Source organism: Heloderma suspectum, chromosome 1 (genome assembly GCF_057233095.1).
Source record: "Heloderma suspectum isolate Gila_16-S chromosome 1, 16-S_ref, whole genome shotgun sequence".
NCBI classification, from domain to species: domain Eukaryota; kingdom Metazoa; phylum Chordata; class Lepidosauria; order Squamata; family Helodermatidae; genus Heloderma; species Heloderma suspectum.
This window is the reverse complement of record NC_139458.1, coordinates 392,611,745-392,636,867: the sequence shown is the minus strand read 5'-3', so window position 1 is coordinate 392,636,867 and position 25,123 is coordinate 392,611,745. Positions and strand designations below refer to the sequence as shown.

Genomic DNA, 25,123 nt, shown 5'->3' with positions numbered 1-25,123 from the left:
CTGCTGCTGCTGCTGCTTAACAGTTTCAGGCTCTGCCCTCTTTCTGGCTTTGGCATTTTACCATGTATGGATGTTAATGGTTTGAGATTGATTTTATTGTGGATTGTAGCTCACTTTGGGCACCACCCGGTGGCAGAGAAGGCAGCCTATACCATGTAGAATAAGTAATATATTCTACCTTCCCCCTCTAGACATCTGAGAACCATGTGCCTCTTGTAATCTTTGAAGAAAGCACACCATGTACAGCTGCTTTCTGACCACTTGGGTGATAATTCTTCTAATGTAGCCTTCCCCAACCTAGTGCCCTCCAGATGTTCTGGACTACAGCTCCCACTATCCCCCAACACTGGCCACACTGGGTGAGACTGATGGGAGTTGTGGTGCAAAACATCTGGAGGGCACCAGGTTGGGGAAGGCTGCATCTAATCACTCCAGCTATCGTTCCTTTTCACTTTCACAGGATGGGCCACTGTGGCTAATTTATTAAAACATGCCAAAGTGAGCCCTCACTGATGGGAGTTGTAGGCCAAAACATCGGAAGGAAAAGGTGCCCACCCCTCACCTACATAGGAAAAAAGGAATGTGTACAGGTACCAGATGCTTATGGTGCCATTTTGACAATTGTACTTTAAGGCCATTTTAACTGGTGGTCAAATAACATCTAGATCTCCCATAAGTATACATTGAATGGAAGTTATACGAATGTAGATTCAATTTAAAAAGTGGCCATCTCGACATTCTATAGTACACCTTGCACCTGCTTGCCACCAAGGGCAGTTAGACTGATGAGTACAAGGGAAAGGGCCTTCTCAGTGATGGCCCTGCACTTCTTAAATCAACTCCCATCAGAGGTTCATCAGGTCCCTTCTTTGCATATCTTCAGGAAAGCTCTGAAGACCCACCTGTTTTCGCTAGCCTTCCCAGAAGTCTGGGCTGTTGGTTTTTATTGGTGAGTTTTGCTTTTTATTGATTTTAACTGGCACTCACTGTTTTTATGGATTTTATTGAATATGTTATGGATTTTATTGAATACGTTTCTATGGATTTTATTGAATATGTTTTTATGGATTTCTATTGTATCCACTCTGTGTGGTTTTTATTTGTAAACCATCTTGAGCGGGTTTCACCCTTAAAGGCGGCCTAGAAATAATTTTAGATAATTCAGAAGTCATACAATGTTATGCTAACAGGTGTTCTTAGCATCACTTGTAAAAACATACTTAGATACATCAACCATAGAGGACTGTAATAATATACAAAAGTATATTGGATTGATTGCTTGTCAACCATAAAGAGCCACAAAAAAAAGTAACCACAAACCTCCATCAAGACATTTGTGCAGCTGAATTACAAGTGATCACATTAACTATCATTGGACAAGCACCTTCTCAGTCATTCCATTTTCCTCCATGATAGGCTAGGGCAGGGATAGGCAACCTTTTGGGGCTGTGGGAACATTTGGCAATTTGAGAAACTAGCTGGGGAATGCTGGGAGATGCAATTTGAGCATGGCTGGCTGGAGAATGCTGGGAGATACAGGACATTTTTCGTTCTAAACATGCATAGGATTGCATCCTAAATAAATCACATGGTAGCTTCCAGTTCTAGATTCAATTTTTGTTCAGTAGTTGATACATGAGCCAGAACTGGGGGCTTTCTTTCCCATGAAACAGGTTCAAACACTGGGTGCCCTTCATGGTAGACTGGGGAACTGTAAATCGACTTTCAACTCCTGCATTTGCTAAGTTCTCCCCCCCACCCCATGGTAGCTCAGAGGAGACAGAGGGAGATGCACCCCACACAATCCTCCCTCTAGTCCCTTTCTGTCTTCCCATATTACCAATCTATACAGCTGGTTTCCCTCTTCCTCTCCAAAGTCTCCTTTACTGTAGTGCCTCTCTTCAACTTGCAACTTAATAGTAGTATAATTTCTGCCAAAGATGCTCCACATTCCACAAAGAAATCTGAGTTCTGCAAGCAGAAAATTATTCAAAACTCTAGTCATGCAATTTAAACCCACACTGCATAATTTATACTAGACACAGAAACCTGTGCAAATTCCTGAACAGAAAAATGGGTGATGCTGATGAAACCAATGCTAGTCCCCATCGCCTCTGACTTAAAAGTAGGGGTTGAAAATGTTGCTTCATTTAAGAAGTGTTTGCAAATTTAATAAATCATATTCTTCTTCAACCACAGCAATACCCGCAGTACTTAAGAAAAAGCCAAGAGGTTCCATATAAGCATTTTTAATTCAGATTAAATATATTATTCCAAGGTATTTTGAAAGCACACTTTTCTCTACTCGTCAACAGTCAGAGGCAATTTTTGGAGTATGGATATCCAAAGCATGACAGCAAAAATGTGCTGCTGTTTACAACAAATGTATAGTGCTATCCAACACAATTTTTTCCTGTTAAATCATAATATTGTATGAACAGAAAGAAATCTAAGGTACTCAATAGAATTAGTGCCTGCCTCTAATTTCTTTTTAAAATTTAAAATACAGCTTTTAAAAACGCATTTCTAACTCCATGAGTTTATAAAGTGTTATGTACACATGAGAACTGAACATGTTAGAGCAGAGTTGACTGGAAAACCACTAGCTAGACAGTAGCTCGTAATGCACTGCTAAATCAAACAAGATGGAGGAATCAAGTCTTTTTAAGAGATCTCCATAAGATGTGAGAAGGAAAAAAACCATGTATAATGTATGTACAAATATTTGAACAGAAAGCCCCCAGAATTCCAACAGACCCATTTGAGGTGGAACATGTATTTGCAGCTAATGCACATAAATTATACTGCAAAAAATAATTCGGGGGGGGGGGGGGTCATTGCATTCCTCATGCATAACACACTTAATACAAGTCATTTTTTGAAATACCAACTCCTTCTTGGAAACATGGTTCCATATAAAAGTTGTTATGCTGCAAAAAAAAAAAAAAAGGAACAAAAAGCCCACCTGCCTTAGTCACTGCTGAGCAAACGTGCAGTTTTGCTCTAAAATCGATAAGAAAATTAGAATGCTACTTGTGTACCTGAAATAACATAAGGACATCAGAATAAGTACACAAATGCAATCTGAGTAAAAACTACGGTGAGTGTGTTTCTGGCAGTGATTGCCATAACATCAGTGCAACATTAATTCCTACAACATTAACAACATCCTTTCATTATGTAAATGCATGAATTGCAAACTCAGGTTTACACCCCCACCCCCAAGGGTCCCCAAACGAACTATAAAAACTGGGCAGATAACTGATTTTAACTGGAAGCCTACCCAGACAGCTGCAAAAGAGAAGCCCACCAACAGGAATGTCTCATGCACACACCTGCCAATTCAACAAGCAAGAATTACACAAAGACAGTTCCCATTCATTTTAGTGTGATATGTACAAGAACAGTTCTGGAGATTTTTATCCAAAAGGTGAGTTACCTATGTCTCTGTTCTGAAGTCAAAATCCTGCACAAAACTTGGATCTCGGGATTAGCAGCAGATAGAGGGGAAAGACAGATATCTTTCTCCTTGATGCCCAACATTAAAATGTTCTATTGTTGAAATCAAGCAAGAGATAGCCCTGATGTGCATATAAATATATATCTACACCCACACCCACACTCTTGCGTTGAATGGGCCTACATACCTCTGGCAAGGGCATGGGTACACATGCATGCACACTCCTGTGTCTCATCCAGCAGTGCGCTGTTTGGACAGAGAGGAGCCAAAGGATTTCTTCAATGAGAACAGACACGAGACAAATCAGTTTCTAAACTGCATCCACTAAGGTTTCAAGTTTAATGGTGTAAAATTCTGACATTCAAATACAGTTTTAAGAAATTTGCTTGCTACAGTGCAGATTGCATCAGACTCCCACCCCACAAATAAGGCTGGTACCCTCAAATGAACAACTAACAGATTTATTGTCTTCAAACGTTCAAAACTTATAGGTCAGGCAACAGCGGATTGACTGCCACCAAGGAAACATGTCGTCCTTGTATGTGTGTGTTAAGAGTTTAAGGGGTTTTGGAAGGTCAATTTATGCAATGTTTGCAACTTGCTTGGCCTTCTGTCTTAAGCTCTGGCAAACAACCCGAAAGGACTTGGGAGATCCTAACCCCATTAACTGCATTAACACTGAGCTGCAGAAGAAAGCCCAGATCCCAGTGTCAAAAGTTAACACGCGCGCGCACACACACACACACACACACACACACACAAAAACCATACAGATACATCAGACAGGGTAACAGAGTCAAAAAGGTCCAATATGCTTGATGGAAGTTCCAAACAACATGATGTCTTCTGCACCACCCCAGCCTCTGGCACCACAACAAGATCTTTATCTTGTATAATAGACTCTGTAGTAAACTGTTTTTGACCTCCATAGCGAGTAGGAGTTGTCAAATTTAAGGAGATAGACCCCTCGCCCTGGGTACTGATGGCTGCCAGCATATACTTCTTCGTGACAGTCTCGTCTGTACACAGGCACTATTTCATCTAGTTGAGGCTTGTTGGCATTCTTTTTGGCTTTCTCTTCACTGCTAGCATTTTCTGAGAAAGAGTCAAAAGCAAAGCATTAGTCACTAGATGCAAGTTGCCTTGATGTCAAACAAACCCCACAACGCAATTCTTCATAGTCAGTGTTGATTAATCCCCCTAAAAGCACATCAACACCTGAGCAAAATATTTACATTTAACAAAAGCAAAACCATATGATCTCATCTATGATAGAACTTTACAGAAAACAGTGATGACCAGCTGCTGTTCACAAGGAGGATTTGGACCAAGAACACATGGTGTTAGCACATGAAGGTTTTGATTTTTAAAACCCTGTTTCAATGATTTCTCAGCACAGTCTCAATGACTAATTTTTAAGACCCACTGATGTCAGTGAGACCAGAGCTCCTCAGTAACCTGGCCTGGATTGGCCCAATTTTAGTAGCACTGTATTCCTACTGCTTCTGTAAAAAATAAATAGCTGTTTACCACCAGATCCAAGACTGTTGAAAGTATCCCAGATCATCTGCTGTCACATAACATTCAAAGACTGGCCACTATTAATGTCAACATTGAAGGTTAAATTGGGGAGCGAAGCGAATGAAAACCATCGAAGTTGACTGTCCAGCTAGTACATGTCATGGACTACATCGCTAAGATCTTAGCATGAAGCTCCTAGCAAACATCACACTTGTACAGAACTAACCCCCACAAATGTCCTCTCTTCCCACAATACAAAGACCAATTTTTCCTACCCAAAGATTTAAAATCTGGGCATTGTACGGAGTCAATAAAGCACATCACACAGTGAGAGGCAAATGACTGGGTAATGGTTCCATAATGCAAAGGTCTTCCCTAATTATGAAGACATGTGAAACAGGCTCTTAAATCAACTGAAGGTTTATGAAAAAGAGGATCTGGGAAGTGACACCATCAACAAAGGTAAGAAAGAAAAATTACTAGGTAATTGCAAGACAGTAAAATCTGGTAGTGAGCCCTGGAAACAGATGAAGGGACAGCACAGAAAACCACATACTTTGGACTCTAGATCCTAGAGTCACATGGCAAAGGTGGCCTAGAAATAATTTTAGATAGATAGGCAGACAATTTAAGGGCAGTATTCAACAGTGGGCCTGTTCGCACATCACGACAGCCAACCGTAGCTTAATTTACCTGCTGGGACTGTTGTGTTGTTCTGGGCGCCCATGGGGGCCATTTTTACATGGCACCCATAGTGGCCTTGCTTGCCATGGCTTGTTGTGTTGTGCCAACATAAGGGGCAGGGGCAGTATGAGGGTTAGACAGCCAACAAATAACCCTAAAACAAGCCATGCGTTATTTGAGGGTTGTCTAACCCACAAACAACTCCTACCACCTGGGTTTGCATGACATGACAAGCTGTGTGCCTGTGGGTACCATGCAAACCTGGTACCTGCAGGTGGCCAGCACGACTTAAAGAGTCCCTGCAGGTAAATTAAGCTACGGTAGGCTGTCGTGTAGTGCAAACCAGGCCATTGTCATTCTGCCAGCGCAAATGATATTGTACTAGTGGAAACTAAGTTTCTGAGCTACGTGCAAGGGGAGAACCCAACTAAGTTCCGCTCGTGCAGTCGCGAATGGGCCAGGTGTTCTGCTAGTGCACACTCTGCTTGCACAACTGAAAGAATTGGCGGAGCTCTGCTAGCACTACTTGAGTTTGTGGAATGACACCACTGAATACTGCCCTAACATTTAAGCTCTAATTAATTAGGCTTCTAAGCTTCATGTCTGCAAGAGATTAAAAAAGTGTATGGTATCGGGCTGATTTTCAATTATTGTTGTTGTTGTTCAGTTGTTCAGTCGTGTCCGACTCTTCGTGACCCCATGGACCATAGCACACCAGGCCTGCCTGTCCTGCACTCTCTCCCAGAGTGTGCTCAAGTCCATATTCATTGCATCGGTGATGCTATCTAGCCATCTCATCCTCTGCCATCCCCCTCTCCTTTTGCCTTCAATATTTCCCAGCATCAGGGTCTTTTCCAGGGAATTTTCTCTTCACATTAGGTGGCCACAGTATTTGAGCTTCAGCTTCAGTATCTGTCCTTCCAATGAGCACTCAGGGTTGATTTCCTTTCCGATGGACTGATTTGACCTCCTTGCAGTCCAGGGGACTCGTAAGAGTCTTCTCCAGCACCACAGTTCAAAAGCATCGATTCTTCGGTGCTCAGCCTTCCTTATAGTCCAGCTCTCACAGCCATACGTTGCTACTGGGAAAACCATAGCTTTGATTAGACGGACCTTTGTCGGCAAGGTGATGTCTCTGCTTCTTACTATGTTCTTCTAGGTTTGCCATAGCTTTCCTCCCCAGGAGCAAGCGTCTTTTAATTTCATGGCTACAGTCACCGTCTGTGGTGATCTTGGAGCCCAAGAAAATAAAATCTGTCACTGCTTCCATTTCTTCCCCTTCTATATGCCAGGAAGTGATGGGGCCAGATGCCATGATCTTAGTTTTTTTAATGTTGACTTTCAAACCAGCTTTTGCACTCTCCTCTTTCACCCTCAACAAGAGGCTCTTTAGATCCTCTTCGCTTTCTGCCATTAGGGTGGTATCGTCTGCGTATCTGAGGTTGTTGATAATTCTCCTGGCAATCTTAATTCCGACCTGAGATTCATCCAACCCGGCGTTTCTCATGATGTACTCTGCATATAAGTTAAATAAGCAGGGCAACAATATACAGCCTTGTCGTACTCCTTTCCCAATTTTGAACCAATCGGTTGTTCCATGTCTAGTTCTTACTGTTGCTTCTTGACCCTTGTACAGGTTTCTCAGGAGACAGGTAAGGTGGTCTGGTACTCCCATCTCTTTAAGGATTTGCCACAGTTTGTTGTGATCCACACAATCAAAGGGTTAAGTGTAGTCAATGAAGCAGAAATAGACGCTTTTCGGGAATTCTCTTGCTTTCTCCATGATCCAGTGAATGTTGGCGATTTGATTTCTAGTTCCTCTGCCTCTTCGAAACCCAGCTTGTACTTCCGGTAGTTCTCGGTTCACATACTGCTGAAGCCTAGCTCGTAGGATTTTGAGCATCACCTTGCTGGCATGTGAAATGAGCGCAATTGTGCAGTAGTTTGAACACTCTTTGGCATTGCCCTTCTTTGGAATTGGAATGTAAACTGACCTTTTCCAGTCTTGTGGCCATTGTTGAATGTTCCAAATTTGTTGGCATACTGAGTTCAGCACTTTAACAGCATCATCTTTTAGGATCTTAAATAGCTCAGCTGGAAGACTGTCATCTCCGCTAGCTTTGTTGTTAGTAATGCTTCCTAAGGCCCACTTGACTTCACTTTCTAGGATGTCCGGCTCAAGTTCAGTGACCGCACTATCATGGCTATCAGGGACATTAAGATCTTTCCTGTAGAGTTCTTCTGTGTATTCTTGCCACCTCTTCTTAATCTCATCTGCTTCTGTTAGGTCCCTGCCTTCTTTGTCCTTTATCATGCCCGTCTTTGCACAAAACGTTCCCTTGAGATCTCCAATTTTCTTGAAGAGATCTCGTCTTTCCCATTCTGTTGTTTTCCTCGATTTCTTTGCATTGTTCATTTAAGAAGGCCTTCTTGTCTCTCCTTGCTATTCTCTGGAACTCTGCATTCAGTTGGGTATATCTTCCCCTTTCTCCCTTGCTTTTCGCTTCCCTTCTTTCCTCAGCTACTTGTAAAGCCTCATCAGACAGCCACTTTGCTTTCTTGCATTTCTTTTTCTTTGGGATGGATTGAGTTGCTGCCTCCTGAACAATGTTACAGACCTCCGTCCATAGTTCCTCAGGCACTCTGTCTTTCAGGTCTAATCCCTTAAATCTGTTCGTCACCTCCACTGTATATTCATAAGGGATATGATTTAGGTCTTATGTGAATGGTTTAGTGGTTTTCCCTACGTTCTTCAATTGAAGCCGAAATTTTGAAGCAGCTCATGATCTGAGCCACAGTCAGCTCCAGGTCTTGTTTTTACTCACTGTATGGCACTTCTCCATCTTTGGTGAAAAGGACATAATCAATCTGATTTCGATACTGACCATCTGGCGATGTCCATGTGTAGAGTCGCCTCTTGTGCTGTTGGAAAAGTGTTTGCGATGATCAGCGTGTTCTCTTGGCAAAACTCGATTAGCTTTTGTCCTGCTTTATTTTGTACATCACGGCCATGCTTGCCTGTTATCCCGGTGATTTCTTGACTTCCTACTTTAGCATTCCAATCCCCTATGATGAAGAGGACATCTTTTTTTGGTGTTAGTTCTAGAAGGTGTTGTAGGTCTTCATAGAACCGATCAACCTCAGCTTCTTCGGCATCAGAGGTTGGGGCACAGACTTGAATTACTGTGATGTTGAATGGTTTGCCTTGGATTGAGATCATTCTATTGTTTTTGAGATTGTACCCGAGTACTGCTTTTCCCACCCTTTTGTTGACTATGAGTGCTACCCCATTTCTTCTAAGGGATTCTTGCCCACAGTAGTAGATATAATGGTCACCTGAATTAAATTCGCCCATGCTTGTCCATTTTAGTTCGCTCATTCCCAAGATGTCGATGTTCAATCTTGCCATCTCATGTTTGACCACCTCCAGCTTACCTTGATTCATTGATCTTACATTCCAGGTTCCTAAACAATATTGTTCTTTACAGCATCGGACTTTTTTTTCACTACCTGACACATCCACAGCTGAGTGTCCTTTCGGCTTTGGCCCAGCCGCTTCACTCTTTCTGGCGCTACTTGGAAATTCCCTCTGCTCTTCCCCAGTAGTATATTGGACACCTTCCGACCTGAGGGGCTCATCTTCCGGCGTCATCTCTTTTAGCCTTGTGATATGTTCCATGGGGTTTTCTTGACAAGAATACTGGATTGGGTTGCCATTTCCTTCTCCAGTGGACCACGTTTTGTCAGAGCTCTCCGCCATGACCTGTCCGTCTTGGGTGGCCCTGCACAGCATAGCTTATGGCTTCACTGAGTTACGCAAGCCCCTTCGCCACAACAAGGCAGTGATCCATGAAGGGGTTTTCAATGATGCCTATCTATAAATATCACTAGGACAATTTTCCTGTCAATTTCAATTCTAAGTTGACTTTGAAATTCCTGCCAAGTTGAGAGGGTGTGTGTAAGACAGTGGAGAAGGAGAGCTACCCTAATCAAGGAACCTTGCTATCATCAATGCTACACAAGGATATTGACAGCAATGGACAGGGACATCTATCTCATTTGAATTCCTGCTTGCTCCAGATGAATCCCACTTGATAACTCTTTGCCCACAAGTGACTAAACCACAATGTTCTAGAGCTTCTCCTCCCCATTTCCCACTTGCCCTCGTACAATGGGCAGGATCCAATGGGGGGCTTCTGCACGCGGCCAGCTCCCACCGGTCCCCATGCACGCACGGCCCCTACTGCTGGCAGCCATGACATAGTGCTTCCCCAGGAAAACCCTGGAACGAGCAGAAACACTCGTTTCTGGAAGGGGCGCAACCTCCAGAAGTGCTACATCACAGCTGCCAGTGGTAGAGGCTGCGTGTGGAAGGCCTCTGTTGGATCCTGCCCAATGGAACCAAGTTTCCAGATCCCAAGTTTGATAACCATCAGATTTTTCTCTTTCTCATCATGACAGATCATGTACATTAAACAAGTGCAAAACCTGGGATACCTTCTTGAATGGCACAACCCCCTGCTAAGTGTATAAAATAAGGTACCTTCATCCTCGTCCTCATCCTCGCTGGATTCACTAACATGTACGCTGACTGCTGTGTTAGGGGAGTCTGTCCATTCAAAATATACCCCAAAACCAATGTCATAATTGTCTGTAGCAAACTCCCAGAAAAGATAAGATCCCTCTTCATGTGTTGGTACACGAACTGTCACTACTTCTCCTCTGCCAACTGTGATCACAGAATCTGCGTCCTGGCGGATCTTCTCTTTGAAATCTGCAATCTGGGGTCGTGTCCACATGGATGGTGCTGCTATGACTGGAACAGAATCTAAAAAGGAGGAGGGAACAAAAGTGCAATTGCCGAGCCATTTACACCATAACACACAAGTGTTCTGGGGTAGCAAGCCAACAGACTAGAGAAGACCCACCGCAAAGAAGCAGCAACACGAGGCCTCCCTCCCAAAGACAAACCTTGCAGATTACTTGGTGGCTCAGAAGGAAGTCTGAGCCTATCCTGCACCTCATAGCCTCCCTGAGTTTAAGTCAGTTGAAGGCTGGTTTAAGAGTATGGATGAAACTTCCAACTATACACCAAGTACTACCTTACCTGGATAACCTGGAAGCAACAGGGAAGTATACCACCTCCCTTCTTCCTCCAGTTCTCCCCTTTCACTTTTCCCATAACAAATGTCTATCATAGCCAAGGATGTTGAGCCCCATGCAGTTAAGTAGCAGCTAACCACCGATTCACAGATCGGAGGGCATATTTTGTGGGCTCGATTACACTAAAGGACCACTGGTTGCCAACCACAACAGAAGAATGATAGTGGAGGGCCCCATCAGAAACAACATATAAGCAGGTTTCTATACCAACATTTCTATTTCCCTTTAGAGTTCAAGAGCCTTATTCCTACCTTTTGGTCCATTCTCTAGTGCTTCTTCTAAAGCATCAGTTTCCAGATCTTTTTCAGAGCTGTCTGCATGTGCACTAGCCTGTCCGTTTATGGATGGGATTTCTCCAGTGACGGCTGGGTTTGCCCTTGACACAGAAGTAACTGAAGCCCCTGCTGTGGCTGCTGCTTCCTGCTGTTTTTGTAAAGCTGCCTACAAATTAAAACACACAACAACCTAAGAGCAATGAAAGATGTGAAATGTATCTTAGAGGAACTAGAGTGCTATCTATGAGTGGCAAATATTGTGGAACCTACTTGCATGTTCAAATAGAACTAAGAGGCCAGGATCCAGTCAGTCAGCTTTAAGGCGATAGAATACTGGCAGTTACCCTGTATATTGCTGGCAGTTGCATATGCAGAGGTGTAGTGGATGGATTTGTATTTGAAGCCTGAGCCTGGAGAAAGGTCAAAGCTACAGACCAGTGATCCATTCTAATCTCAGGATGCTTAATTTTTTAAGTAATCGCTCCAGTGGTTGGATGTCCATTACATTAGGTTTCTATCTGCCTAAGAGAGCAATCCTATGGCCCCTAGACAACGCCTGGGGGGTGCACAGGATATTTCGGATTCCTGGATCTGAAGCCAGAGACAGCACTCGGACCCAGGAATCTGAGGTCCCCTCCCCCTTGAGCCGGTGTGGAAAGCATCGCGCCAGCTGTGTCTATGAGCTCATAACTGCCGGGAGTGCCGGTGGGCGGGGAGGGGACTGGGAAGGCCGGCTTATGCCGTATCCAGAGGCCTCCCCAGCCTCCTTCCCTCCCCCCGCAACGCCTCAGCTAGATGGGTGAAAATGCCCACCAAGCTAAACTGCAGAAAGAGGGGAGTGTGGAGGCAAACATCGCCTCCACCGCTCCTCGCTGCAGAGGATTCCCGTCAGTCTCTGAGTTCAGAGTCAATGTGAATCAATGTGCCGTAAGCTGCTCCTGAGCTGGACACACCAAGTTACTGTTTAACCCATTCTCTGGCAAGTGGCTATTTCCCACTGAAGTCAAGGCAACTTCATCTAGGATTCTACAGCTTCCCTTCCCTCGGAAATATCACAACCCACCCCAGCTAATAAGCACTAAAGGAAGGTGCTACCATGAAAATGCTGGATGTCAACATGTAATTTTACAATAAACTGGAAAGGGGAAGGTCCACGGTTGTGAGCTATTTATTTAATTGCTACATTTATCCTGCCCTTCCTCCTATGAGTTCAGGACAGCATACATAGTTCTCTTGAACCCTTCACCCGAGCCTCATTCTATCTTCAAAGCTGTATTTGGGGTAGATTAGGCTAGGCTGAGTGACAGTGGTTAACCTGAAACCACCCAGCAAGCTGACTGAGTGAGGATTTGAATCTGAGTCTTCCGGGTCCTACTGACCCTGTAGTCATTACACCACACTGGCTCTCAGAAATACTCTCTCTCCTTAAGATTGGGCAGTGGATCAGAAAAGAGGAAACTCTGCCTTCCAGCCATACCATACATGGGGAAAGGATCAAGACAACTCTTTTTTTCTCTAGTGCAAGAGTTTCTCTGCTTCCAAGAGATCAAGAAAGGATCGTGATTAGCAAAGGCAGCACAGATACATCAATGCTTATATTTTTATTTGGAATGTATTCTTAACCCTCATTGGAAAGGACAGAGAAATACTGTATATATTTAACAGAAAGAATCTTAGCATATGGACCTGAATAGTATTAGAATGTCTTCATCATTAACTGCAATATATCTCACTGATGTCTCAGAAGAGAGCTCAACATCTCTCCTTCCAAAAGCTGCATTGCCAACACAATGTGCTATACCTGTTGCTGTGCAAGCTGGACCTGATAAAGTTGCTGCATGTACTGCTGATAGTGCTGCTCCTGGAGCTGACGAATTAAGATCTGCTGCTGCTCATAGTTGCCAGGGTACTGCTGAGCTGCATACTGCTGGAACTGAACAGCAGTCTGAGAGTTCAATGCCGCCATTATCTGTTGTCTAGATGAAGAACACATTGCCCTAATAAACAACTCTGTAGACATCAAAGAGTCACCTTTTAAGCTGGCCTCAAACACAGCAAACTAAATACTGATCATATTAACAACAAGCTGGCTGTAATAATAAAAACAGAATATTTAGGATTTACTTCTGAAACATAATAGCTGAGCACACATGAGAAAGCGGATTGGAATGTTAACTTTCTTGTTAGGTGCAGTGGCTGAGAGACAATGAGAGAAATCCGAACTCCCCAATTCAAAATTTGCATTTGCTAAGAAATTACTAGATCATATGCATACATACACACACACACACGCGTACATACACATAAAAGAACCATAGACTGGATAAGTCACTTCCTGGTTCACACTCAGAAGTTATTTTTAGTGTTTCCACAGACAGAAGATGTCCATAGACATCAGCGGAGAAATCCAAGATTATAATGTGGCCAGGATTGGGCAAAACCAAACTGGAGGGGGGAAACCCCCAAATAGCCCAATGAGAACTGAGCATGCTCCGTGGCAAGGAACACTGATTGACTATTGGGGGGCAGGAGGGAATAGAATGGAGTGACCAGAATCCTGAACCAAAGCACTCCATGCTGCAACATTTTATTGCAGGATCCCACTTGCCCATTGCTATTTGCAAAGAAGGGCACAAACAACACTTTTATATGAAAACTGGTATGCATGCTGAAATAAGCACTTTTTATGATATAAGAGAAGGGGGAAGTTGCATATGACACTGAGAAAATGCTTTAGCTGTATTGGACACTAGACAGGAATGTTTTGATCAATGTAGCTGGTTCTAATTAAGAAGTAAAAGGCAGGACAGATCTTTAAAGGGAGTTAATGTGGTGTAGTGAACCATCAGTGGAATTTGACCTAGGAGACACAGGTTCAAATCCATAGTAGCAGTGGCCAGGAGTGCTTTTTAAAAGCTCCAGCTTGTGCTCCAGCTGTGGCCCTATCTGGAACAGTCAAATCTGACCTTGGTTACCTATGCACTGGTTACCTCCAGAATAGACCACTGCAATGCACTTTATGTGGAGCTGCCTCTGAAGATTGTACAGAAGCTACAGCTGATGCAAAATGTGACCATCTGGATGGTAGTGAGGACCAAGGAGTCTAAATGCATAACTCCAATTTTGCATCAGCTGCATTGGCTACCAGTAGGTTTCTCGGCCCAATTCAAAGTGGTCTAAACCTTTAAAACAGCTTGAGATAGATAACCTAGGTAACAGCTTGAGATTAGGCTATCTAAAGGACCATCTCCATGCACAGATTTCTGCCCATACACCAAGATCTTCCTCAGGGGTCCTTCCCAAGCACCAACCATTAAGACTGGTTAGGTTGACATACACAAGAGACAGGGCCTTCTCAGTGGCAGCCCCAACACAGTGGAACTTACTTCAAATGGACTTATGCCTATCCTCTTCAATTCTTAAATTTAGACAGGCCTTGAAACCGTTCCTTTTCAATGCTGTCTTGAGTTGAAACCACAAATAGCTTGCATGCCCAGAGCAGCTTTTTCAAGTATTGTGTCCATTAGTTTTACATACACTGTTTCTATTGTACCTCCTCTCATTCCTTTTGTATGTCTCTTTGTGAGAGCATGGCCCTAAAAAGCAGCTAAAATACTTTGAAAGGAAGGAAGGAAGGAAGGAAGGAAGGAAGGAAGGAAGGAAGGAAGGAAGACTCTACTGTAAAGCTCGCTGTGTGACCTTGTGCAAGGCAGCATTTCCTCAGGTGCAGCCTAACTCATCTCACACGGCTACTGTGAGAATAAAAGGGATAACCTAATGTACAAAAGCTCTTTTGAAGATGATAGGATACAAATGTGATAAAAACGGTCATGTACTCTTGACTCCTTACTTCTGCTGTTCCATTCGGAATCGCTCTTCTTCTATCCGCCGCCTCTCCTCTTCCTCCCGTCTCAGCCTCTCTTCCTCTTCTCGCCTACGTTTCTCTTCCTCCTTTTGCAAACGCTCTCGTTCTTCTTCTTCACGTCGCCTACGTTCTTCCTCTTCCCTCCTGCAATAGTCATGTTTACCAGACAATTAGTCAACAATTCTCCACTGCCCCTGTCATTTTATATGAAGGAAGAAGACTCAAGACGTAAGTGATTGCCCATCGCTCTACAGAACTGTCACTAGATTTGCCAACAATAAAGTTAATTCAAATAAGAGATAGGCACATTAAGTTATTTGTGGTGACATACTAGGCTACAATCCTATACACATGTAACTAGCTCAATGGGACTTATGTCCGATTGTGCTGTAAGGTACAAGATGAATAGAAGTGGCATGGGGAAGATTTAAGAGATCTCTTCTCAGAATCAGCACTGAATACAGAACTGTTACTTTAATTCAGAACTATTTCATACTCTACACCAAAACAATCCAAAATGCGTACCAAGAAAACTAGGGAAATTCTGCAAGTCTACTCTATATGCATATGTTATTCTAAACTCTGATTCAGAGGTTTTCCACACAATGTGGAATGTTAAATGTAGGATGCCACCAGTCTGTAAGCACAGAAACATGGCTGATAGGAAGCAGGCACAGTGCAAGTCACAAAGCTCATTTTTTCAACAGGAACCAAATTCTTTGCCAAACATTAAGACAAGCCAGTATCTTCCTAGAATTTAAGAAGATGAACAGGCCTGGGCCAAAGAGAGATATTTTAAATCACATACACACATTTGATAAGATTCGTGCCCAATGGTGGCAAGATATTTTGATGTTGTTTAAAATGTTACCAATATTCCTCATGTGTTTCTGAAATACCACTATTTTCGAGACAAGGAAGCAGCTGTTTCCAAAGCTAAGAAAAACTGCACTAGAACATACTTATATCAGGAGTGTTTAAAATGGTTTAAGAACTAAATGACTCTTAGGAAAGATAGCTAGGACACAGCACACTATGTGAACTCCCACCCAATTCCAGAGAAGCACAAAAACTTACCTTTTCTTTTCCTGTTCTTCTTTCTCTATTTTATGGGAGGTCACATACGTTGAGAAGAGATGACAGCACCTATTTAGGAGCTTTACAAACTCTGTCATGGCATCTTGCTTCGCCATGTTTCCTAGGGCAGCCCATTCTTTCCTGCAAGAAGGAAAGATATGTGAAACATCATTTTGTCCAACCATCTGTGTAAAGACTAGTAGGGGGATAATATGGCAGGCCAGGATTTCAAGGCCAAGGAATTTCTAGCTTGTTTAGCCAAAAGGAAGACAACCCAAAGCAAAGGGCATAGGGCATGTCTGCAGAGGAGATTCCCAAACTCCCAGTTCGCATTTTGGTGCTAAGCCAGATATGCAGCTTGGTTAACAGTACCTCAGCAGGGACAACATACAAACAACTCTATAAAAGAAAGGAACCTCCTTGAATGATCTTTGAAGCAGTACAGCACAGCCCTACTTGAGAATTCTAGAAAGTAGCAAATTGGTTAGGAATTAAGGTTTCTTTCTTATCGCTTATAATCCCATGTCAGATTTGACAAATTTTTGACGGTTCATTTCAACTACAAAACAAAATTTGTCCCCCATCTTTCTGTCAAAACATATAGTTGATGACTCTTTCCATAAAATAAGATTTTTCCATAAAATAAGATTTGCTCAACTGCTGAATTTGTGAGATCTTACTGCACCACTGCTACTGTAGCCCACAGACCAGGGGTGGGGAATCTCTTTCAGAATGAGGGCTGAATTCCATTTTAGAAACACTCTTGGGGGCCACGTTCCAGTGATGGGTGGGGGCAAAGGGAGTGGGGCCAACCCCCCCACCGAATGCCATCATATTGTAGTTTAAAACTGTTATTGCCAGTGGCTAAACCTTACAGTCAGTAAAAACAAGACCTGGAGCTGACTGCGGCTCAGATCATGAGCTTCTTGTTGCAAAATTTCGGCTTAAATGGAAGAACGTAGGGAAAACCACTAAACCATTCAGGTATGACCTAAATCATATCCCTGATGAATATACAGTGGAGGTGAGGAATAGATTTCAGGGATTAGACCTGATAGACAGAGTGCCAGAGGAACTATGGACGGAGGTCCGTAACATTGTTCAGGTCGCAGCAACTCAATCCATCCCAAAGAAAAAGAAATGCAAGAAAGCAAAGTGGCTGTCTGATGAGGCTTAGCTGAGGAAAGAAGGGAAGCGAAAAGCAAGGGAGAAAGGGGAAGATATATCCAACTGAATGCAGAGTTCCAGAGAATAGCAAGGAGAGACAAGAAGGCCTTCTTAAATGAACAACGCAAAGAAATCGAGGAAAACAACAGAATGGGAAAGACTAGAGATCTCTTCAAGAAAATCGGAGATCTCAAGGGAACGTTTTGTGCAAAGACAGGCATGATAAAGGACAAAGAAGGCAGGGACCTAACAGATGCAGAGGAGATTAAGAAGAGGTGGAAAGAATACACAGAAGAACTCTACAGGAAAGATCTTAATGTCCCTGATAGCCATGATAGTGTGGTCACTGAACTTGAGCCGGACATCCTCGAGAGTGAAGTCAAGTGGGCCTTAGGAAGCATTAGTAACAACAAAGCTAGCGGAGATGACAGTATTCCAGCTGAGCTATTTAAGATCCTAAAAGATGATGCTGTTAAAGTGCTGCTTTCAATATGCCAACAAATTTGGAACACTCAACAATGGCCGCAAGACTGGAAAAGGTCAGTTTACATTCCAATTCCAAAGAAGGGCAATGCCAAAGAGTGTTCAAACTACTGCACAATTGCGCTCATTTCACATGCTAGCAAGGTGATGCTCAAAATCCTACAAGCTAGGCTTCAGCAGTATGTGAACCGAGAACTACCGGAAGTACAAGCTGGGTTTCGAAGAGGCAGAGGAACTAGAAATCAAATTGCCAACGTTCGCTGGATCATGGAGAAAGCAAGAGAATTCCAGAAAAACATCTATTTCTGCTTCACTGACTACGCTAAAGCCTTTGATTGTGTGGATCACAACAAACTGTGGCAAATTCTGAAAGTGATGGGAGTACCAGACCACCTTACCTGTCTCCTGAGAAACCTGTACGAGGGTCAAGAAGCAACAGTAAGAACCAGACATGGAACAACCGATTGGTTCAAAATTGGGAAAGGAGTACGACAAGGCTACATATTGTCACCCTGCTTATTTAACTTATATGCAGAGTACATCATGAGAAACGCCGGGTTGGATGAATCAGAGGTCGGAATTAAGATTGCTGGGAGAATTATCAACAACCTCAGATACACAGACGATACCACCCTAACGGCAGAAAGCGAAGAGGATCTAAAGAGCCTGTTGTTGAGGGTGAAAGAGGAGAGCACAAAAGCTGGTTTGAAACTCAACATTAAAAAAACTAAGATCATGGCATCTGGCCCCATCACTTCCTGGCATATAGAAGGGGAAGAAATGGAAGCAGTGACAGATTTTACTTTCTTGGGCTCCAAGATCACAGCAGACAGTGACTGTAGCCATGAAATTAAAAGACGCTTGCTCCTTGGGAGGAAAGCTATGGCCAACCTAGACAGCATAGTAAGAAGCAGAGACATCACCTTGCCGACAAAGGTCCGTCTAATCAAAGCTATGGTTTTCCCAGTAGCAACGTATGGCTGTGAGAGCTGGACTGTAAGGAAGACTGAGCGCCGAAGAATCAATGCTTTTGAACTGTGGTGCTGGAGAAGACTCTTACGAGTCCCCTGGACTGCAAGGTCAAATTAGTCAATCCTAAAGGAAATCAACCCTGAGTGCTCATTGGAAGGACAGATACTGAAGCTGAAGCTCAAATATTTTGGCCACCTAATGCGAAGAGAAAACTCTCTGGAAAAGACCCTGATGCTGGGAAAGACTGAAGGCAAAAGGAGAAGGGGGCGGCAGGGGATGAGATGGCTAGATAGCATCACGGATGCAATGAATATGAACTTGAGCACGCTCCGGGAGAGAGCGCAGGACAGAAAGGCCTGGCGTGCTATGGTCCATGGGGTCACGAAGAGTCGGACACAACTGAACGACTGAACAACAACAAACCTTAGAAGAAGCATTTCAATCTTTTTGAATGGGGGAAAAGATTGCAGAAAAGCCAGTAAGCCACCAAACTATCTGTGGTTGGGGAAAGAGGACACGGCCATCTGGAGAACCCTGGCGGGCCAGACTGGGAGCCCAGGAGGGCCGTATTTGGCCCCCATGGCTTAGTCTATGTTCCAGTTTGCATATAATGACAATCCATGGGTTGTTGGGACCACAAGTGAGGGAACAAGTGCTGTGACTCCCACATGCTCGCCGCTTCTGTTTTGAATCAGCTTTAATCAACAACACAGGAACACCCTGTTCCTGGGTTGTTTGATGTGTCATCTGAACTCAGCACTCTGGGTTGTTTAGAGTTAAACAACCCAGAGTTTTTGGGTTAAAACTCCGGTTGTTTGCCCCTCAACAACCCAGAACTACAGGTTCAGGCATCACATAAAAAAGACAGGAACAAGGCGTTCCTGTGTTGTTCATGAAAGACAACTGAAAGTGGAAGCGACGAGCACGTAGGAGGCAGTGTGCTTGCTGCCTTGCTCGTGGCCCTGCCAATTCATGGGTTAAATAACCCATGAACTGGCATTATGTAAGAACCAGGTCAATCTCTGTATTTGATGGAAAGCTCCATACAAACTGATCGATTTTTACCTTCTGTCATTTCCCAGAACATCAAAGAATCCAACTTCAGGACAGGTGTCTGGATTGTAAGGTCCCAGCAGAACCTGCTTATGCAGTGCTACAAGTCTGAGTTTTTCTTCATAAGTTGGATGAAACGCTTTGCCATCTTTTTCTGAAGAAAATAAATGACAGGATGATTTTAAAGACATATGTGCTCATAATGACTGCATCAGTATGTACCACTTTGCCACCCATTCCCTTGTCAAATGAATTATGTAACTTCAAGATATTAACCAACTTAGGGGAACTGAGCAGTGTATATGACCTACAGAACTAGTAAAACAAATATCTCCCTTTTCACTTCTAGCGTTTTGCCCCACGCAAAAAACTAGAGCTTCAGTCATGTGCAGATTTATTTGTAAGGAATAAGTGACAATGAACTCACTGGGACTTACTCCAAAGTAAATATGTAAAAAATGTGGATGGAAGGCTGAAACCCCTACCTTTACATATACTTCTGTTAAGTCCTACTGAACTCAGTGAGAAGCCTTCAAGGATAGTTGCCCAAGGTCCCAGTCCACAGAATAAAAGCCCTTGTCTTATTCTATTTGTGGGGAAGCGAACTACTCTTTAACACACACTGACTGGGTTCACACAACATGCTAACCCACGCTCAGTGGTTGAGTGTGGTTTGTTGTTGAACTGTGGGTTAGCGTGTTGTCTGAACCCAGGACATTTTCTGCAGGGTGGTTTGTTATCCATGCAGTGTGGCTTATTTTTCTCAAACAAGCCACCTTGGGAACCCATGGTTTGTTGTTTGGTTCTTCAGGGTAGTTAACAAGCCACATGGTTAACAAGCCACCCTGCGGTAAACGTCCTGGGTTCAGAGAACACACTAACCCATGGTTCAACAACCCACAGTTTAACAACCTACACTCAACCACTGAGTGTGGGTTAGTGTGTTGCATGAACAGCCCCAATGACAACAGAGAGAGAGAACAAGTATGGTGCCATGGTTAGAGTGTTGGATAAGGGCCAGGGAAACCTGGGTTCAAGTCTCCACTCAGCCATAAAACTCACTGGGTGACCTTGGGCCAATCACAATCTCTCTCAGCCTAATCTAACTCACAAGGTTGTTATGAAGATAAAACGGAGAGGTGGGAAACTGTTGTATAATACCCTGAACCACTTGGAGGAAGGGTGAGATAAAAATGTAAAGGACATAAATAGACAAATAAGATTCACTTTTTACAAAAACTGCAGAAACACAGTCGGCTCTCTAGATCAATATGTTTTTTATTCTCTATCAAGACAGCTGCCTGCCCCTTTACAATTTCCAGTACATAAATCCTATTTTTGACTATTCAACTAGGATATAGGTTTGCCCAGAAGTTATTTATTCTTGTTATTTTATATACATACTTAAATGCGATTTAAATACATTTATCCAAACTGTTAGTGAAGCAAACAAATAACCGGTTTTTATTTTCAATTATTCAAAGCAGCTTAATAAATTATTCACAGATCTGACTGATATATGAGTTGCAGGGAAGCAGGAATGCACAGGACTAAAGGGCTTTATTAAAAACCAAATAAACAATAAATAATTATCCATTTCACAATTTTTAACCTAGCTTTTCTGATGTGTGACACAAGAGTAATGTCATCTAGTACTAGTTTAAATATCCCACTTTCATCAATCCAGCCCCAAAGGGTTCACCCCAGGTGAACAACAGCACCAAACACAATTGTGCTTACATTATGCTAGAAACTGTATCAGGCATTCTTAAGAACTAGAATATCAGACCAGTAAAGTGAAAGACTGCCAAGAACTCCAGACTTGTACCCAGTTGTCTTACTACAAGAGAAGAGAAACTGACAGAACACAGTCATGGTCACCTATGCTATCTACATAGCTTCTAGAAAGGCAGGACTGGAGGCAAAACAGGGCAAGAGAGAGAGAGAGAGACAGACAGACAGAAGTATCAGCATGCTCAGGGTATCTTGAGTTCCACAGAAGTACAAAATGTTTTTAAAACTACACTCAAAAGGAGGCAAACCCTCCAAAACACAGTCCAATGAGGGCCGAGGATGCTCAGTAGCCCCCAGAACCACAGAACTTTGAGGGTTGGAAATTAAAACCAGGGAGGGTCTGGGGGAGGAAGTGACTTGGCCTGCTTGAGTCCTTTACTGCTTACAGCAATCTTCCCCAACCTGACACCCTCCAGATGTTGTAGTCCAACACATCTGAAGGGCACCAGGTATCCTGGGGGAGCACATAGCTGACTGGCTGGCACCCTGAACAGAAGCGTTCCTGTTAAGAGTTGGTGATGAAGATACATATCAATGTTGTACTGCAGGTCCCACACGTTGTTCAGGACACTCTGCCACTAACAGGAAGATCAACATATTTCAATCAAAATACTGAAGGAGCCTCTAGCACGTAATTGCTGAACTAGAATTTATAAGCAAATTTGATTAAGATTTAATTGGGATCGGGGGGAGGTGTCTCTCATTATACGTGTGCAAAAATATACAAGGTATTAATATACCACAGCTAATAATGTAGTATTATCAGAAGTGCTAATGCTGTTCTTAACTTGTATACCACTTGCATTCTACACAGAAATATCGCAAACCTATTGCAACCGCATGCATTGCACGACCTATTGGCACAAGTACTTATGAACTTCTTTCTAGGTACCTGCGTGAATATCTGACTGAGGATAATTCCACATATCTGGCAAAGCAGGATCTAGTCCATAAACATTGTGTCACAATAAAACTGTTAGTCTTTGAAGTGCCATGGAACTGTTCTCTCAGTTTGGTGGGTACAAGAATGAGGCTTCAACTTTTAGGAAGAATGTTCAATAAGTATCACAAGTGTCCGTTCTGCCTGACCTGTTATCCCTCTTTCGCCTTACCTCCAACTAAAACTCTATATGGTATGCATAGTGCAGTCTTCTCCAAGCTGACACCCTACAGATGTTTTGGATTTCAATTCCCACCAGCCCCAGCCAGCATAGCCAATGGTCAAGAATGCTGGGAACTGTCATCTAAAACATCTGGAGGGCACCAGGTTGGGGAAGGTTGCTATAGCCAATTTCTCTGGAGCAACGGCAGTGACCTCTCCTTCTGGCTACTGTGGCAATAGCCCTAATTGGTAAACTGATAAACGTAGAAATGTAATAAAGGAGAAGGGAGGGACCTCAGTGGAGACAGAAATGTCTGTTTGCTAATTTCTTAACAGCAATTTATCTTTCTTATTCCTTGGTTTTCAAAGGTGATGTAAAATTGACTAGAACAGATGGCAAACAGCTTCTGGTTAGCAGCTGCATTCTTAAGAGACAGTTTACATTTCTTCCTTTGGTTAAAGGGTCACATGAGCACATGTAGATTATTTCCAATCATATCATACTATTTCTTTTAGAAGACTTTGAGAAATGGTTCCAAGAATTATGTAGGTGTATGGGAAGAAGAAGGGAAGCAAATGAGTGCCTTGCTCTTCATGGATGCTATCCAACAGGTGCATGTAATAGTCACATCATACATGCATACATCTACTGCAGTGCATACACTACATGCAATGCCAACTCTACAACATGGCCTCCAGGTCCTTAAAAGCAACGGTCTTAAAAGAGGACTTGTTAAAATGCATTAAGAGCTTCAGTTTACATGACTTAATTAAGGTGACTAATTAAGGGACTATGTCTGAAGAGTGTTTGTGGTTACCAAGATGGTAAAGACACTAACGCCACCCCCACCCTGCAAAATTAAATACGATCTTACATATTCAGTGTTAGCTCCCTATTGACATGGCTCCCAGACTTCAACTGAAGAGTTTTATTTAACTGTCAGGTTAGCTGTAGATCAAATCATACTGGAGAATTAAGATAAGTGTCGGATGGTCTGCTCAATGGGCTTTCCACAAGATGCTGTGGAAAATGCAAGAGAAAACAAAGCAAGTGACGTAAGGCACAATTCTTTGCATGTTTAGACAGAAAAAAGTCCTACTACTCCCAGCATGGCTGGCTGGGGTATGCTGGGAATTATAAGACTTTTTTCTGATTAAATATGCACAGAATTACACCCGTAAGGAATTTGAAGAAGATGGCAAGAGGGCTTTAGCCTCTCCCCATCCCCCACCCCCGTCTCGAGAGAGTTAGTTACTTCTTGGTATAAACAGCTTTTGGGGTTCACAGTGCAACTGCAAGCAAAGTTTTAGTATTTTCTCCAGCCACGATAGACTTACACTCTGCAAAATCGCTGTAACATAAATTGGACACTTACAAGTTCAGTGTCATCTGGCTCAACCAGGCAAATCAAAATGCAAGCATGCAGGAATATCCACCACTCTCTGAAGAGAGTCCTCAAACTGTCACTTGGTCTTGGGTCAAATTTGAAGTATAACTGCTAACAGCGGGATGACTAACAACATGACAGTTTGTATAACCTCATCAGGTTAAGAGTGCAAATCATTCAAGAGAAAATTAAGTAAGGATTTATTCTCTCTTTTGATTGCACCATGGTACCTATTGGACACTGTGGTTTAAACACAATTTGAATTCTCTTGTCATATAACTAACCAAAGCTTTATTTATTTAAATAAAATACGAATTATTTTATCCCTCTGTATAGGTTGTCTCAGCTGGGAGCTGGAGGCACTGCGCTGCAATGGTTCCGCTCCTACTTGGATGGCCGATTCCAGAAGGTGGTGCTGGGGGATTATTGCTCTGTGCCTTGGCAACTATGCCACGGGGTTCCACAGGGCTCTGTTTTATCCCCCATGCTGTTTAACATCTACATGAAACCGCTAAGGGAAGTCATTCAGAGCTGTGGGCAGAGGTGTCATCCATATGCAGATGAGACCCAGCTCTACCTCTCTTTCTCACCAAATCCAGGTGAGGCAGTGGCTGTTCTCAGGCAGTGCCTGGGCACAGTAATGGACTGGATGAGGGTCAATAAACTGAGACTCAATCCAGACAAGATGGAAGTACTGATAGTGGGTGGCTCATCTACCTACCTAGGTGATGTTCAACCTGTTCTGTATGGGGCTGCACTCCCCCTAAAGGATCAGGTTCGTAGTTTGGGGGTGCTCTTGGACCTAGAACTGTCACTTGAGGCATAGGTGAACTCAGTGGCATGGAGCAGTTTTTATCAGCTTGGGCTGATATACCAACTATGCCCTTATCTGGACAGAGATAGCCTAGGTACAGTTATCCATGCTCTGATAATCTTTCATCTGGATTACTGAAATACATTATATGTGGGGCTGCCTTTAAAAATGGTCCAGAAACTTCAGCTAGTCCAAAACAGAGCAGCAAGATTGTTAATGGGGACTGGCCAATGAGATCATATTATGCCAGTACTTTCCCAGCTGCACTGGTTGCCGGTCCCTTTCTGGGCCTGAGTCAAAGTGCT

The 25,123-nt window shown here is 43.2% G+C and overlaps 1 protein-coding gene across 1 annotated transcript in view; it reads right to left on the bottom strand.

Moving 5' to 3' along the window:
* Window positions 1–2,233: 2,233 nt before the first annotated feature.
* Window positions 2,234–25,123, bottom strand: part of ACBD3 (acyl-CoA binding domain containing 3) — a 29,064-nt gene continuing 6,174 nt past the window's right edge. The window contains exons 2-8 of the mRNA XM_084828647.1: window positions 19,733–19,874; window positions 16,046–16,186; window positions 14,954–15,112; window positions 12,905–13,079; window positions 11,080–11,269; window positions 10,209–10,493; window positions 2,234–4,555 (exon numbers count right to left, since the gene is read on the bottom strand). Coding sequence (XP_084684773.1) covers window positions 4,344–4,555; window positions 10,209–10,493; window positions 11,080–11,269; window positions 12,905–13,079; window positions 14,954–15,112; window positions 16,046–16,186; window positions 19,733–19,874 — 1,304 coding nt within the window. The 3' untranslated portion in view covers window positions 2,234–4,343. The remainder of the gene's footprint in view (window positions 4,556–10,208; window positions 10,494–11,079; window positions 11,270–12,904; window positions 13,080–14,953; window positions 15,113–16,045; window positions 16,187–19,732; window positions 19,875–25,123) is intronic.